At 45.2% G+C, this 16384-nt stretch overlaps 1 protein-coding gene and 1 long non-coding RNA gene across 2 annotated transcripts; one reads left to right on the top strand and one right to left on the bottom strand.

Annotated features, from left to right (window-relative positions):
* The first annotated feature begins 1223 nt into the window (after positions 1-1223).
* Positions 1224-12571, top strand: LOC308469446 (uncharacterized protein). The gene is made up of 4 exons (XM_080991925.1): positions 1224-1361; positions 5502-5882; positions 8712-8898; positions 10762-12571. Exons 1-4 carry the CDS (start codon positions 1239-1241, stop codon positions 12255-12257), a joined length of 2187 nt encoding a protein of 728 aa, XP_080848051.1. The 5' UTR covers positions 1224-1238; the 3' UTR covers positions 12258-12571.
* LOC308470221 lies at positions 6829-8652 on the bottom strand. Its single transcript, XR_013982274.1, has 2 exons — positions 7151-8652; positions 6829-7120 (listed from the first exon to the last, which is right to left on the bottom strand). It is a non-coding gene; the product is annotated as an uncharacterized lncRNA (long non-coding RNA).
* Positions 12572-16384: the final 3813 nt, after the last annotated feature.

A 16384-nucleotide genomic window follows, 5' to 3' on the forward strand; every position in this document is an offset into this window, starting at 1 on the left:
GCTGGAGCTAAGCGATTGCATGAGCTGGGAACTGGACTGCCTCCTCCAGCCAGGCATTTGGGCTGCAGAGTGGCATCGTCCCAGCTTCATGAAATGTTATTTCAGGAATATTTCCTGATGGGGATTTAGAAATCAGTGACTGAACACCTGATCACAAGGAGACTTAATAGTGCAACACCCTGGATAGCTTATAAGATGCCAGATATATTCCAATAATGTAATAAATTTTGATGTGAGATACAGCTTTCTATAAAAAAGCCCCACTTATTAGAGAAGAAAACGAAGGGGTATAGAAGGGGGAAAGTGTGTGTGTGTTTAACCATTGGAATACTGTGCACACGATTTTAAGGTAACATTACACTTTATTTCCACTTTCTCTCATTTGGGGCTTGAACCCACAACCAGGAGATTATTCATCTCACGCTCTACCGACTGAGCTAGGACAGCTCAGCGATTTGTGGGCGCAGGGACACGATGGTGGCGTGTGAAGACCCCTAGAGAAGGGTGCAAAGACTTGTTCCCTGCTGCTCTTCCAGGGCTAGGAATGGACCAGATCTCATAAAGGGACCCCTGACCGTTAGGTCCAGTCGCGGACGACACTGTGGTTGCGGCGCACCGGATCTCATAGGGCTAATCCATTTGCCCCGACAGCTAAGAGCGGAACCTCCAGGATCAGAAGCAGCGGGCTGCAAATTCGAGGGCAGGGGAAGCAGCAGGGCGGTCTCGCAGCACTCGCCTTGCAAGGGGGCGCATCCAGCCTTGCAGCCTCCCAGGCCCAACCCACAGCCAGCGAGCTCCGATGCTCAGACAGGCAGGAAATGGGGCCAGCCAAGGGGACTCGAGAGCGGCTGCACTTTCCTGTCCCCCGCCGAGGAGAGCGGAGGAGCAGCGGCCTGTGGCCTGGCGAGTTTCCCCGGAGAGGAGCCGGATTCCGGTGCAGGGACGGAGCGAGGAGTCCGAGGTGCAGGAGGGCGGAGCAAGAGGGGGAGGAGGAGAGCAGGTGCGCCTCGCCTGGCAGAATCAGGCCCCGAGTCCAGCCAGAGGCTGCAGGGCGCCCCCCAGCCGGGCAGGAAGGGGAAGGGGCGCAGCTGAGGGGCAGGGCATCTGCAGGAGGGCACAGGGGCAAACATCTCTGGCTCAGGCTGGCACGGACCCTGCCGGAGACCCTGGGGAGCTGCTCCCTTCAGTCCTGAGCTCAAGGGGCAGAATGAGGGGTCCAAGGCAGCTGCTGCTCCGCGATGGACGATGCATATAGTCGTCCCATGATCAGCGGCCTACCTGGGACTTTTGCCGCCCCTCTCCCCTCTCCTCTCAGGGAGCCCAGCCCATTTCGACGGTCCTCCCCACGGCGGAGAGGGAAGGTGAGGCAGGGGGGAATGGAAGAGCAGTGCAGCACGGGGGGGGGGGTCTCTTACTGTGCAGCCCCCTGACACCCTTTGCAGGCCACTATTCCTGCCCCCCCTTCCTCTGAGAGTGCCATTGATAAACCTATCGCCCTCCCTCGTGGATTGGTCAGATCGCCTTCTAAAGCTCTCTTGTTGTTGTTGTTTAGTCGTTTAATCGTGTCCGACTCTTCGTGACCCCCTGGACCAGAGCAAACCAGGCACTTCTGTCCTCTACTGCCTCCCGCAGTTTGATCAAACTCATGCTGGTAGCTTCAAAAACACCATCCAACCATCTCATTCTCTGTCCTCCCCTTCTCCTTGCGTCCTCCATCTTTCCCAACATCAGGGTCTTTTCCAGGGAGTCTTCTCTTCTCATGAGGTGGCCAAAGTATTGGAGCCTCCGCTTCAGGATCTGTCCTTCCAATTAGCACTGAGGGCTGATTTCCTTAAGAATGGATACGTTTGATCTTCTTGCAGTCCATGGGACTCTCAAGAGTCTCCTCCAGCACCATAATTCAAAAGCATCAATTCTTCGGCGATCAGCCTTCTTTGTGGTCCATCTCTCACTTCCATACATCACTACTGGGAAAACCATGGCTTTAACTATACGGACCTTTGTTGGCAAGGTGATGTCTCTACTTTTTAAGATGCTGTCTACGTTTGCCATTGCTTTTCTCCCAAGAAGCAGAGGTCTTTTAATTTCGTGACTGCTGTCACCATCTGCAGTGATCATGGAGCCCAAGAAAGTAAAATCTCTTACTTCCTCCATTTCTTCCCCTTCTATTTGCCAGGAGGTGATGGGACCAGTGGCCATGATCTTCGTTTTTTTGATGTTGAGCTTCAGACCATATTTTCCGCTCTCCTCTTTTACCCTCAATAAAAGGTTCTTTAATTCCTCCTCACTTTCTGCCGTCAAGGTTGTGTCATCTGCATATCTGAGGTTGTTGATATTTCTTCCGGCAATCTTAATTCCAGCTTCGGATTCATCCAGCCCAGCCTTTCGCATGATGAATTCTGCATATGTTAAATAAGCAGGGAGACAATATACAGCCCTCTTAGCCACCACCATCACCGCATCTTGTGGCAATGATGTCTATCTGATTCATTTAGCAAGGAAATGGCTTCTTTTGCCTACCCCAAGTCAAGGTACACTGTGCCTACACATGGAAGCACTGTTGATCTGTCATAGCTAATAAAACAGCTAATAGATCTTTTCCCCAGAGAACGCATCTGATCTTTTCCCAAGCTATCAAAGCTGGTGACCTCTTGTGTCTGCATGTAAATAAGTGAGAGAGCCTTAAGCTTGTTTCGTTAAAGGTTTTATCTTCCTCCTTCCCCAGTAATACAGCTGAGTTTTCAGATGAAGGCTGAGGGTTGAAGTGGGTGACAGTTTTGAGAATGCAGAGGAAAGGAGGATTCTTAAGAAGTGTGGCATATGGAAATGAATTAATGATAATAAAAACATTGAAGACAGTATTGTTAAAGACTGAGGAAGGCGAAATTGAAATTAGCTATTCATGTTCAGATTATTACTCCTTTCATTTCTATACTGCTTCATATTTTTAAGAAAAAAATCTCAAAGTAATTAGAGAGAAATCTCGTTGCAGTTTGTGTCCATAGGATGTTGAGAACATTAACTCTGTAGATCCAGGAGTTCTCTCCTCCTGATAGTCCCAGATCTGATTTTTCGTTCTGATAAAGGAAGAGGAACGAAACATTTATGGGCTTAAAGCTGCATTGATTCTGGAGGCCACATTCCAGTGAGCTTTGTGGCCAATGTATGCACATGCATGCGCACACAGAAAAGAGATGCAGACCATAAAGTCACATGCACACACGCCAGAGGTGCTGCACACACTCACCAGACATGCCATCTAGCATACATACAAGTCTTGCAAACACAATCAGCATGTTTAGACCTTCCAACCCCAGTGCTGGGGTGGAGGAGAAATAAGAGCACAAGAAGACCCTTCTGAATTAGCAAGGAGATCTGTGGGGAAAAGACCCATCAGATTGTTCTTTAGAAATCCTCTTTAAAGAGCAGCCAGAGGGATCATTTATTTCCAGATCAGGGCTTTTACCCCATTTCAGCACTGTGCTGGTTTGTGCTGAAATTGGAGTTGAAAAGATCTCTCTAAGGGCCCTTAGGCATCTTTCTCTCCAGGACAGACAGAGATCTTCTTCTTTTTTTCCATAAATTTATATTCATATTTGCACATATATACAGGAAAAACATAAACAAAAAATCCACCACATACCTTATACAAATTATATCCACTTCACAAATCATAAATAAAATACATAACTGAGTTAGTCTCAACTGAGCCTTGGACTTCCCTCCACTCCTTTGGTAAGTATCGAATAAATTATATAGTCGCGTACTTTTTAACTCTTTTACATAGGCCTTTCCCGCTGTTAGAGTTATTTCAACCCCGCCAGTGTCACCTGAGCTTTAGATTCCATATACATTAAATATTTCTTCCAATTGTCATGAAATTTCTGTTCGTCTTGGTCCCTTAATCTTCCTGATATTCTATCAAGCTCAGCATAGTTTATCATTTTAACCTGCCACTCACTTATGTTGGGTATTACTTCTAATTTCCAATTTTGTGCTAACATAGTTCTTGCAGCTGTCGTGGCATATAGAAACAAGATCTTATCTTCTTTTTTAATTTCTTTACCGACCATTCCTAACAAAAAAGCTTCTGGCTTTTTGGGAAATGTATATTTCAGGATTTTTTAAAGTTCATTATAGACCAATTCCCAAAAGCCTCTCACTTTGCAACATGACCACCACATATGGTAGAGGTCACCTTCTACCTCTCTACATTTCCAGCATCTTTTATCCTTCAACTTATAAATCTTCGCTAATTTCACTGGTGTATGGTACCACCTGTAGATCATTTTCCACAGGTTTTCCTTTAGTGCCGTGCATGCCGTAAATCTCATATTCTTGTTCCATAGTTCCAACCACCTCTCAAAGTCGATGTTATATCCAATGTCTATCGCCCACTTAGTCATGGCCTCCTTCACCTCCTCATCTTTTGTATACCACTCCAGCAAAATATCGTACATCCTTGACAGTGTTTTGTTCTTACCTTCTATAACCTCCACATTAAATTTAGATTTTTTATCTTCAAATCCTACTTTCTTTTTGTCTTCTTTTAGCAGGTCATTTACTTGGTGGTATTGCAACCACCCAGTAAATAGATTTTTGATCTCTCCATATGGTCTAAGTTTAATCCCTTGATCTGTCTTCCAAATTAGTTCTTCATAGGTGGCATTTTTCCCTTCCATATTTTTTTTTTTTATAGTTAACACCTCTATTGGTGAAATCCACCAAGGTGTCTTCCTTTCCAATATATTTTTTCCAATATATTTTAGATCTTCATCCTATGATCAGATCAGGAGATGGAAAAGGCAGGGACTAGCAGGACACACCCTGAGGCTTGGCAAGCCATATGCAGCCAATGGACTGCCAGTTAGAATGTCTTCAGTCAAGAGAGTTTGTGACCATCAAATTTAAAATATTTTGGAGTGAGTTCTTTGATTTTGTTGGTCAATATTCCTTTTGTCAGTTTCTTGGGCAGTGCAGATACCATACATTTAAAGCATGTGGGTTCCCCCAGAGAACCACGGGACCTGTAGTTTATTGCTACAGTTCTCAACACCCCTAACAAACTGCAGCTCGCAGGATTTCTTGGGTGAAGTCATGTACTTTAAATGTTAGCTGGGTCTGTTGCAGCCTTAATCATATACAAAGATCTGTTGCTGCCTTTCCAACATGCTAGAAGTTGCAGCCAGGATCAGCATTCCCTGTCCACTTAACATGCTCAGTCCTCTCACTGGGTTGTTTTTGGATTTCCTTCCACTGCCTTGGTTCCCCCACCCCCAAATATTATTTATACTTCCATAAACCGTTTCCCCCAGTCTTTGGATAACTTCCCCTCGTCCCTGGGTGGAGCCGTTTGGGTGACATGATGATTGTTATTCACAGCCTGAACATCAGAAATAGAAAGAGTAACAATATATTTCAAAAACTGGCAAATGGTTAAAAAATGTGCTTTTGTTTTTATTCTTGAGTTTTATTTTACTTTGTGTTTATTTCTTTTCCAGGAGGGTGACGTAAAAATTGAAGAGCCGGGACCCAGGAGACCCATTCAAAGGGAGAGACTGGAGTGCAAAGGAAAGAAACCTCCTGCCGGCCAAGTTGGGACCATCAGGGATCTTCTGCCTCGGGCAGATTTATGTCAGATTAAGCAGGAGCAAGAGGAGGGCCAGTCGCAGCAACACTGGGAGGCCCAGAAGCAGGATTTCCTGAAGACGATGCAGCCCCCTCGTTCAGGGTGCGAAACCCCACAGGCTCCCAGTCCTCCCCACTCCGGGGATGGTGTCCTCTCCTTCAGGGGAGCTGCAGATGCCAGTCGGAGGCCCAGTGGGAGAGCAGGGGGGACAGACCAGACCCTGCTCCCAGACACTGAGGGGCTTCTGGGAAAGGTAAGTGCCCTCCTCTCACCTGGGTTTCCAGCACCTGGAGGTCACAGGTCCACTGCCTCTAGACATGGAGGTTCTGTTTAGCTATGGTGGTGAATATTCCTCCTCCCTGCACTTCCTCTCTAATCCACTTTAAAAAGGCTTGCTAGACCAAACTTTCTTACACATGGGAGGTTTGCGATCATGTCTCCTGATGTTGTTACTTTAATAAAGCAACCACAGGGGACTCAGAATTTCATCAGAGCAGAAGGTACGTCAGAAGAGGGGTCCTTCCACCAACCCCCGTTTTCCTCCTCTAAATTTCCTCCATTTCCCCACTGGGGTAGAAATCTTGGCACGTCTTGCAGCCTCAGCACTGCCATGTGCAGTTCAAATAGAATAACACTGGCCTACCTTGCAAGGTTGTTGCAAGATTTATTAAGATAATGGCCAGGTTCAGATGACTGAATCACAGCCTGAAAAGCTGGGTTAAAAATAGGAACAGTTTGTAATGCATTGCTGCAGCAAAGTTATGCTAAAGCCTAAGTTGACCCAAGTTTAAAACAAAAAACTCTAGCCGCCACCACAGTCTCCTGGCCCCCACAACCAGAATGCATCACTCCAGGAAGGACTCCCACCCAACCTTTAGTGTGACAGGGCAAAAGAAAAGGACTCTGCATGGGTAGTTGCACAAATTTACCAGCTGTGGTCCTGCACTGGCAGCGAGGCTAACAAACAGGGGAGCTGGGAATGTGCTGGTCCCGTATCTCCCTGCATCTGCCTCCTGACCTAATTGTCCCACCTTACCTCATGATTGGGCCGGCCCTGATGGGGAACTGTGATGAAGCCATAACTAACAAACTTTCCATTTTGCTCAAACCAGGAAACTACAGCTGCCAGCTTTGGAATAAGCTGGGATATTAAGCTAACTTCAAACTGTGTAGGAATGAATCCACGACAGACGAGAGAGGCAGGTGTAACATGAGGCGTCTGCCAGGGCGGACCCCGTGAGCCTCTTTTATTGAATATTACAAACATTGCCACAGGTGGGCCTGTGGCTGATTGGTTGATACATACACAAAGAAACTTGTTGCTGATTGGTTAACATAAGTACAAGGCGGGGATTACATGTGAGAGGTGGGAATTACATATGATCATTTATCACTAATAGATTAAAGGCTGAGAAACGGAGCTGGAACTAGACAGGCATGAAGCCTCCTAATTAAATTATAACTAGAGATTGATATGGCATAAAACAATTACTAATGATTGATCATAACATGAAAGAATACAATAATCAAGTTCTGTAGATGTGGTCAGCTAGGCATGAAGAGCAGGTCATGTTGTTTTCCATGAACTTAGGATGACTGAACAAGGAAGGAATGTCTTGTTGTTTGGAACAGGTTTGCACAGTGTGTGCAGAAGCAGGGAAAAGATTATAAGCAAGACTTCCCAGAATGCAAGAGAAAAGGAGCAAGGCTTCCCCATAATGCAACAGTTATGGGCAGAAGGAAAACTTCCCTTTTAAACTGTGCAGGAAACTGGCTGATCAGTGGCTTCGTGGTTTGACTGATCCCACTGAAAGCAGTAAAAATAGGAAGTCCTGTTGCGTTCAAAGGGGTTGTTTGGACAGAGTCTCTGATCAGCATGCCTAGCAGGACAGGCTTAAAAAGGTAAAGGGACCCCTGACCATTAGGTCCAGTCGTGACCGACTCTGGGGTTGTGGCGCTCATCTCGCTTTACTGGCCGAGGGTGCCAGCGTACAGCTTCCGGGTCATATGGCCAGCATGACTAAGCTGCTTCTTGCGAACCAGAGCGGTGCATGGAAACGCCGTTTACCTTCCTGCCGGAGCTGTACCTATTTATCTACTTGCACTTTGACGTGCTTTCGAACTGCTAGGTTGGCAGGAGCAGGGACCAAGCAATGGGAGCTCACCCCGTCTCGGGGATTTGAACTGCCAGCCTTCTCATCGGCAAGTCCTAGGCTCTGTGGTTTAACTCACAGCGCCACTCGTGTCCCAGGACAGGCTTAGGAATCTATTATTATTATTATTATTATTACTTGCATCCTCCCTATCTGACTGGGTTGCCTCAGCCCATCTAGGTAGCTTCCAACAAAATAAAAACCATCAAAAATTTCCTTGTAAAAGGCTGCCTTCGGAAGTCTTCCATTTCTTAGAAATGGCCTTCAGTTTTAAAGAATTGCCCTCTTTAAGGAATCACGTGGTGTAAACATGTATGTCGTCCTCTACGTCCAAACACACACAGACACACACATAGTAGGAACAAGCAGTGCTTTAAAGTGCTTATCTTGCAAACTTGCCATCTAAGTTGTTTACTCCTGACCAAAGCTCCTGTTTCCCAAAAGGACAGGAGAGGGAGCAGAGGAGGAAACCGATGGGTTTGAAGGCTCTTTCCCTCAGCTGCCTCTCTCCCTTGAGGAACAAGAGAAAAGGGTGTTTGCAGGGCAGGAGGACAGAGGAGGAGACAGCGAGGGCAGAGGGAGCAGTGGGCGGATCCACCGCCTCTCCCAGGGGGTCCTGATGCAAGCAAGGGGCTTCCTTCTTCTCCATGCAAGGGCCACCCATGTATTCAGAGCAGTCCTTTGCAAATTAACTCTTAAGTTCTATGGGATCTACTCTCAGGCCACTAATGTGCATACCATGCCAGCCTTAGGAAGGGAGGTGGGACAGGCAGGTGAAAGGAATTGCCAAAGGTGTTTGAAAATGGGTGGAGGGTTTTGGGAAGGGGATGCCCAATTGGGGCTTCTCCAGGGGCAGCAGAATGTCTTGGGCAGGAGAATTCCTGAAAGGGCTCTGAGACTCCCTTGGCTTCTTCTTCCCTCCCTCCCAGGAAGCTGCAACTTGCTCTGGATTCTGCGCTCCTCAGGAAGCTGAACCTGCAATCCTAGCTGAGACTGAACCTGCAACCCTGGCCAAGATGGAAGGAGGAAGATGGACAGTTGACCTGGTCAGGCTGTCTCCCGCATCCCTCCCCACAACCTCTGAGCATTCCCTCCCAGAACCCTTGGAGAAATCTGGTGAGTTCCAGGGGAGAGGAGATGGGGACAGGGATAGATGGATGGTGGAGGGAGAAAGGGGAAATGATGGAGAGGAGACAAATGGAAGGAAGTTCCTGACAGGAAGAAGGAAGTTGTGAGGCCTTCTCCAAAGCAGCTCTTTGTTTCTTGAATCCTTTTCGTAAAGTACTGGGTGCAGATTTTCTTAGGTGAAATCTTAGGTGTTATTTCCACGGCAGGAATAATTGATGATAATGATGTTGCACACCAATCCTGAAAAATCGGTGAAGGGGGATGGAAATGCTTCCCATAATTATTTATAATTAATGTATTTAAATCGTTTCTGTTACTTTTATTTGTTGTAGACAGGGACAGAGAGATACATTCCACCAGCATCAAAATACAATAAATGTAAGCACCTCCCCAGTTTGGTGGGCTTAGGGGACAAAGGACCCGTTATCATGATACACAATTCCTGTGGCTGGAGGCTCTACACTTAGGATTGGACATATGAAGACCAACAGTGGTCAGTATTATTTACTCGGTTACTATAAAGGTAAAGGTACCCCTGCCCGTATGGGCCAGTCTTGACAGACTCTAGGGTTGTGCGCCCATCTCACTCAAGAGGCCGAGGGCCAGCGCTGTCCGGAGACACTTCCGGGTCACGTGGCCAGCAGGACAAAGCTGCATCTGGCGAGCCAGCGCAGCACAGGGAAACGCCGTTTACCTTCCCGCCAGTAAGCGGTCCCTATTTATCTACTTGCACCCGGGGGTGCTTTCAAACTGCTAGGTTGGCAGGCGCTGGGACCGAGCAACGGGAGCGCACCCCGCCGCGGGGATTCGAACCGCCGACCTTTCGATCGGCAAGCCCTAGGTGCTGAGGCTTTTACCCACAGCGCCACTCGCATCCCACTCGGTTACTAATGATCGCCATAAAAAAAGAAGAAGCAAATTGTGTAAACTTGCCAATCTTTCAGACTGGGATTGTGTGTTAGAGTGAGTGGGATAATAATTTATACCACCCTGTAATTTTGTCCGTCCCTAAGCTTACATGGAGATACTATGGTACAGCCTTGGTACAAATTTCAAAATAAGTACACAAAGCCAACAAAGAGACTCAGAAGTTTATAGTGGCACCACGTATCCTGCTCAAAATTCCACTTTGTCTGACGGCGGCCCACAAAAGCTTAGGCCATATACATCTATCAGCCTTTAAGGGCTGCAAAGATGAATCAACAGAAGCATAGTTCATCTATGGAATCTATCCTACAGGAGACAGTGACGGACAGCAACTTGGATAGCTTAAAAAAAAGGATAAGACTGACGTCTCTGCTCTGCCCTCGTGGTCCAGGCAATAATGCTTCTTGATACTAGTTTCTGGAAAGCACAGGAAGGCAGAGAAGACTCTTGTGCTCCAATCCTGCTTGCCGGTTTCCCACAGGCATCTGGTTGGCCTCTGTGAGAAGAGGATGCTGGACTAGGTGGGCCTTTGCCTGATCCAGCAGGCTCTTCTTAGGTTCCAATATATTGCAATATTTTTTCAGTTACATGTAGCACTTAAGTTTTACTTATTTCACAATGGAGACACTGTTACTTGAGCCTGAGATCATTTCTTCACTTCAGAAAGAAAAAATAGATGTGTCTAATAAGCCAGTTCCACCATAGATATGTATTATAAAACGATGGTGCTTTATTAAGTGTGAATGGAGTGATCATGTGTTGCTTCTGCCATTATCTCATCTGCTTTTCAAAAAATATGGAACCTAGAGAGGACAGTGGAGAATGAGGATGTTACAATGAGAGAAGGTGCAGATTGGGATTGACAGGTGTTCAGTTCCCTTTTTGTCTTTCTTGAAAGTCTAACAGGATTCTCTTTGCCCCCAGACTCCCAAACAGGTGAGGAAGATAAAAGTCAGAATTCTATGGAGCCACCTGTGAATTCATTGGGAAGAACAAAGAAACAGTTTAAATGTATGGAATGTGGGATGTGCTTTTATCACAGTGGAAGTCTGAGGATACATCAACAAACTCACAAAGGAGAGAAACTATTTGAATGTATGAAGTGTGGAATGAACTTTAGTCATAGTCAAGCACTTAGAATACATCAACGAACTCACACAAGGGAGAAACCATTTGAATGTATGGAATGTGGAAAGAGCTACACTCGAAGTGGGGCACTTAGAAGACATGAACGAACTCACACGGGGGAGAAACCATTTAAATGCATGGATTGTGGAAAGAGCTTCAGTCGAAGTGATAGACTTAGAAAACATCAACGAATTCACATGGAGAAACCATTTAAATGTATTGAATGTAGAAAGAGCTTCAGTAAAGATGAAGCACTTAGAATACACCAACGAACTCACACGGGGGAGAAACCATTTGAATGTAGGGAGTGCGATAAGAGCTTCAGTCGAAGTGGGGCACTTAGATTACATCAACAGACTCACACCGGGGAGAAACCATTTGAATGTGTGGATTGTGGAAAGAGCTTCAGTCGAAGCGGATATCTTAGAATACATCAACAAAGTCATACAGGGGAGAAACCATTTGAATGTATTGAATGTGGAAAAAGCTTCAGTGGAAGTCGATATCTTAGAATACATCAACGAACTCACACGGGGGAGAAACTATTTAAATGTATGGAGTGCGGTAAGAGCTTCAGTCAAAGTGGATATCTTAGAATACATCAACGAACTCATACGGGGGAGAAACCATTTGAATGTACTGAATGTGGTAAGAGCTTCAGTGAAAGTGGAGCACTTAGAAGACACCAACGAACTCACACGGGGGAGAAACCATTTAAATGTATTGAATGTGGAAAGAGCTTCAGTCGTAGTGGATCACTTAGAATACATCAACGAATACATACAGATAAACCATTTGAATGTACTGAATGTAGAAAGAGCTTCAGTCAATATGGACAACTTAGAATACATCAGCGAACACACACAGAGGAAAAACCATTTGAATGTATTGAATGTGGAAAAAGCTTCAGTAGGAATGGAACACTTAGAATACATCAACGAACTCACACGGGGGAGAAACCCTTTAAATGTATTGAATGTAGAAAGAGCTTCAGTGAAAGTGGATATCTTAGAATACATCAACGAACTCACACGGGGGAGAAACCATTTGAATGTGTGGATTGTGGAAAGAGCTTCAGTCGAAGTGGATCTCTTAGACTACATCAACGAACTCACACAGGGGAGAAACCATTTAAATGTATTAAATGTGGAAAAAGCTTCAGTGAAGGTGGGAAACTTAGAATACATCAACGAACTCACACAGGGGAGAAGCCATTTAAATGTATGGAGTGTGGAATGATCTTCAGTAAAAATGGACGCCTTAGAAGACATCAGCTAACTCATACACAATGAAAACCACAGGTGTATTGACTGTGGAAAGGGTTTCAGAGGGAGTGGAGACCTTAATATTCATTAGTAAATTCACATGGGGGAAATGATATAAATGTATAGAGTTTTCCACTCAGGGTTCACTACTTACATCAAGAAACTCATAAAGGGGGAAATCAGTTGTAAATGCATGGAATGATGTTTTAGTGTTTGTACTTAAATTTGTATACACGTATATATGTATTAAAGTAATGAAGGTCACATATACTAAATGTACAAAGTAAGTGGCAACTTTTTGCTAGATAAACAGGGAGAGAGTGTGAATCTGCAATGCTCAAGGTGTGTGTTGAATCTGTTGAATTTTCAGGTCCGCCTTTCACTGCCAAAATGATGGGCTGCCCTTGTCTTGTAGGTCAGCATTCCAGGCGCTCATTACTTGAACTTTGCATAATCTATTGAAGAGCTTTTTACTGATAGCATTTTCCAGCTGAATGAAAAGGTCTCTGTGTTAAATGTTCATTTGGGATTGCTTTTAAAACTCATCTCCTTTTTTCTATGCTCTTGTGTACCTGCTTGGAGCTGTTTTTATTAAATATTTTCTGCATTGGCTTTTGACCTGTGGAAGGTGACCAGTGAGGGTGTGGTTTTCTTAGTTCACAGAAATGTTTTAAAGGAATGTGTGAAAGAATTAGGGCTAGGGGAGATGAGTGAAAGGGACTGAGGAGTGAAGTGAAGATGGCTGTCAAGTCTCTGGACAGAGGTCCGCAACCTAAGGCCCACGGGCTGGTTCCGGCCCAAATGGGTTCTGGATCCGGCCCGCGGATGGTCCAGAAATTGCCTCATGGTTCTGATTCATATAGTTCAGGCTGCACCACTTTTTTCTCTCTCTTCCTGATGGCGGCACACCTCCATCCCTTCTCCTGGCTTCTGGCTTCTCCCCGCCCTGCGGAGGAAGGGGGCTAGACTTTGACTGGTGCGGGCAGCATTGTTTCCCTCTGATTGGTTGCAGATTTCTTTCCTCCTCCCTCCCTCCTCCTCGAGCCGAGAGGAAAGGGCCTGGGCTTTGTTTGCGCCAGCATGGTTGCTCGACGGCCGCCATTTAAGGCAGCCCCTCTCCTGCCCTCAACTGGCTCACTGCTCCTGCCGCCACAGCGAGTGGTTCCGTTCTGAGACACCCTCCCAGGTGTATGAAGCCTTGTTTCCCTGTTTTTAACTCTGCTACCGAAACCGTCTTCCCCCTCCAGGACGGGAGAGCGGAGAACACGCATCTTGCAGAAGGAACCGCTCGCTGCATTCGGTAGCGGAGTTAAAAACAGGGAATCAAGGCTTCGCACACCCCAGAACCCTGGGAGTGTGTCTCAGAACGGAACAGATATGCTACGGCACAGAACTGAGACGTTCGGAACTTTATTATTGGTTTTTGGTGCAATCTTTGGATCGTGTAGTAACAGAGAGAGAGAGACGCATGCACCCTCTTGCCTTCCCTCACGTTGTGCACTGCCCTCAACCTCAACTTTCCCTCTTGGTCAGGCTGCCGAGAGGGAGGGGAGGGTGGGCTTCTGCTGGGCCAGAGCCGCTTCTCTTCTGGGCGACACCCCCCTCCACACACCCTCCCTTTTCTGTTCTGAGCGGCTGTGTTGCAGGGCCCCCAGGTATCATATAAAGACCCTCTATTTACAGCAAGAGCTGGTGAGTTGGCTGTGCAGCGGTGTTTTGAAAACTACTTGTGGTTTTGCCTGATCTTGGTGTCAGATTCCTTCTTTTTACAGAGCAATTGACTCCCTCTGGGGAAGATCCCTGGGAGACCCCATGTGCTTGTGGCATCATTGCTACAGAGTTCTTGTGTACATGGTTGTGTTATAGGAATTCTAAGGTCATATATATATAGATATATAGATATATATATCTCATATGTTCATAACTTTACAAGGCAAACACATACATAAACGAAGTGTCTGAAATAGTACGGGTGAGCAATCCTGAAACCATCTGTTTTGCAGTGAATAGGGCAGCAAGGGCCAAAGGTTATCTGGTAGTTAAGGTGCCTGGTCGAGGCAAATGTAAGATATATGGCTACTTGTCTGCCATTTATGGATAGAAGGAAATATAGCTCTTTGCCTCCCATAAAAGGTAATAGGAAATGGGTGTATCCTTTATGATTGGTTCTAGCAAACAGCCAATAGGAATTTCAACCAGGCTGATTGGACAGAGACAGCCAAAGGAGGAGCAAGGGGGCTGGGCTGAGGGAATATAAGTGCTGGCCATCAGGGCTGGAAGGGCAGAGCTTTGGTAACCATATACCACTGTGTCTCTCGTTTATTTGTCTGACAAATAAATTATTATTTTAATTTCTCTATTGCTGCATTGAATATTTCATTCCAGCTAAGCGTTAACCACAAGCAGGGTGCTACAATAGGAATTCTAAGGTCATATATATAGATATATAGATATATATATCTCATATGTTCATAAATTTACAAGGCAAACACATACATAAGTACATAAACGAAGTGTCTGAAATAGTACAGGTGAGCAATCCTGAAACCATTTTGTCTCTTGCAAGTTGACTTCAAATGTTTCTCTGCAAGGAGGAAGGAAATGGGAAAGCCTCCCCATTGTCTCTTTGCTCACAAATCCTGTCTTAAGAGCATATCTGTGTATGAAAAGGGTGAGCCTGTGACCTGGATTCAGGAACTAAAGTATTAACCATCACCAAAAATGGCCAGGATGCCCAGGTAAAAGCAATCAATGACCATTATCAGGTATCCTGGCAGACAGGTTTTCTGCTGTAGACCACCCATTCTGTGATGTATGTATGATGTTTTGGGGGGTGGTCTTGAGCTACAGAGGAGGCAATTTTCAAATGTCTATATAACAGCTTGCACACCATTGTTCTAGGTTCCTCTCCTCCCTCCCTGCATGTGGGGAGTGGGGGACCCTGTTACAACAGTTTGATAAAGATCATGCTTGCTAGCTGCTTTGCTTCTCAATATTCCTTGGCTGGCCTGTTGTTATTATTATTATTAATAATAATAATAATAATAATAATATATTATTACGGTCAGAGACCAGCTTGCTACTTAAGGACTCTATATGGGCTTTTAGATACTCCATAAGGGAGTATCCATAAGGGAAAGGGAGCAGTATTTTTAGTATAACAGCTGCATACAGGTATTACTGGATAGAGCCAATCGTCTTCCACCCCCCGTACAATTATGGTGTTTGGGAAAAAAGGGGCTTTTTCCGGGGGTACTCAAAGATCCACAACATTCCCCAACTGTTCAAAGTATGGCACTTACTATAACAATTCCATGGTGAGTACCTGCACCTTTATTGCTTTAAAAGCAAGCACTGAAAAAAGGGGTTGCTTTTAAAATTTATTGCCTAATTTTTCATGACAGAAAATGAAGCAACGAACTCCACCTCGGTACTTACAAATTAAAATTGCCCTCCACTTTCTCTCAGTACTTCCCACGAAGAATATTTATTTCACATCCATAGTGTACATTCAGCACGTATTGAAAGTACATGGTTCCCCCAAAAAGATTCATGGGAGGGGTTGCATGTGAGGAATTATTTGGCAGTTAGTTAGTCTGTCCGGCAGCTGCTGCTGCTGCAAGTCCCTGTTCAATGTTCCTTTTTTTAAAATAATTTTTATTAACCGGCCAATCAAATCAAATTAAATCACATCACATAAATTCCGAATTACAAAGCCGAATTTTAAATTTTGTTGGGGGGACCCATATTTCAAGATCTGAAGGGAGATTCTGATCATCTTCTTGCTACTGCGTTAATGTCCAAATCAGTCCAAATCAATCCAAACAGAGTTCATAATTCTATCCAGTCTTATCTTGCTGTTTCCACATCACATCTTGTTAATATATTTTCTCTTTTTTCTTTATGATCTCTTCTGATAGTCTCCTTAAGCCGATAAACACCAATAATAATCCTGTGTGAATTTTTCCGTGTTCTTCCAATCGTCAAATCGAGATGGTTTCCATATATCATCGCCTTCATAGATAACATCGCTCTTTCCATCATTAATCTCGCAAAACTGTCGCTCTTAAGTCCCACTGAGGAGTTTCACCCACAATATAAAAACAGCTCTATTTCTCCTCTCAGACTTAAGTCCTCCGACAGAACTTCCCAAT

Source organism: Podarcis pityusensis (assembly GCF_964106645.2).
Source record: "Podarcis pityusensis genome assembly, chromosome: 2".
Lineage (NCBI taxonomy): Eukaryota > Metazoa > Chordata > Lepidosauria > Squamata > Lacertidae > Podarcis > Podarcis pityusensis.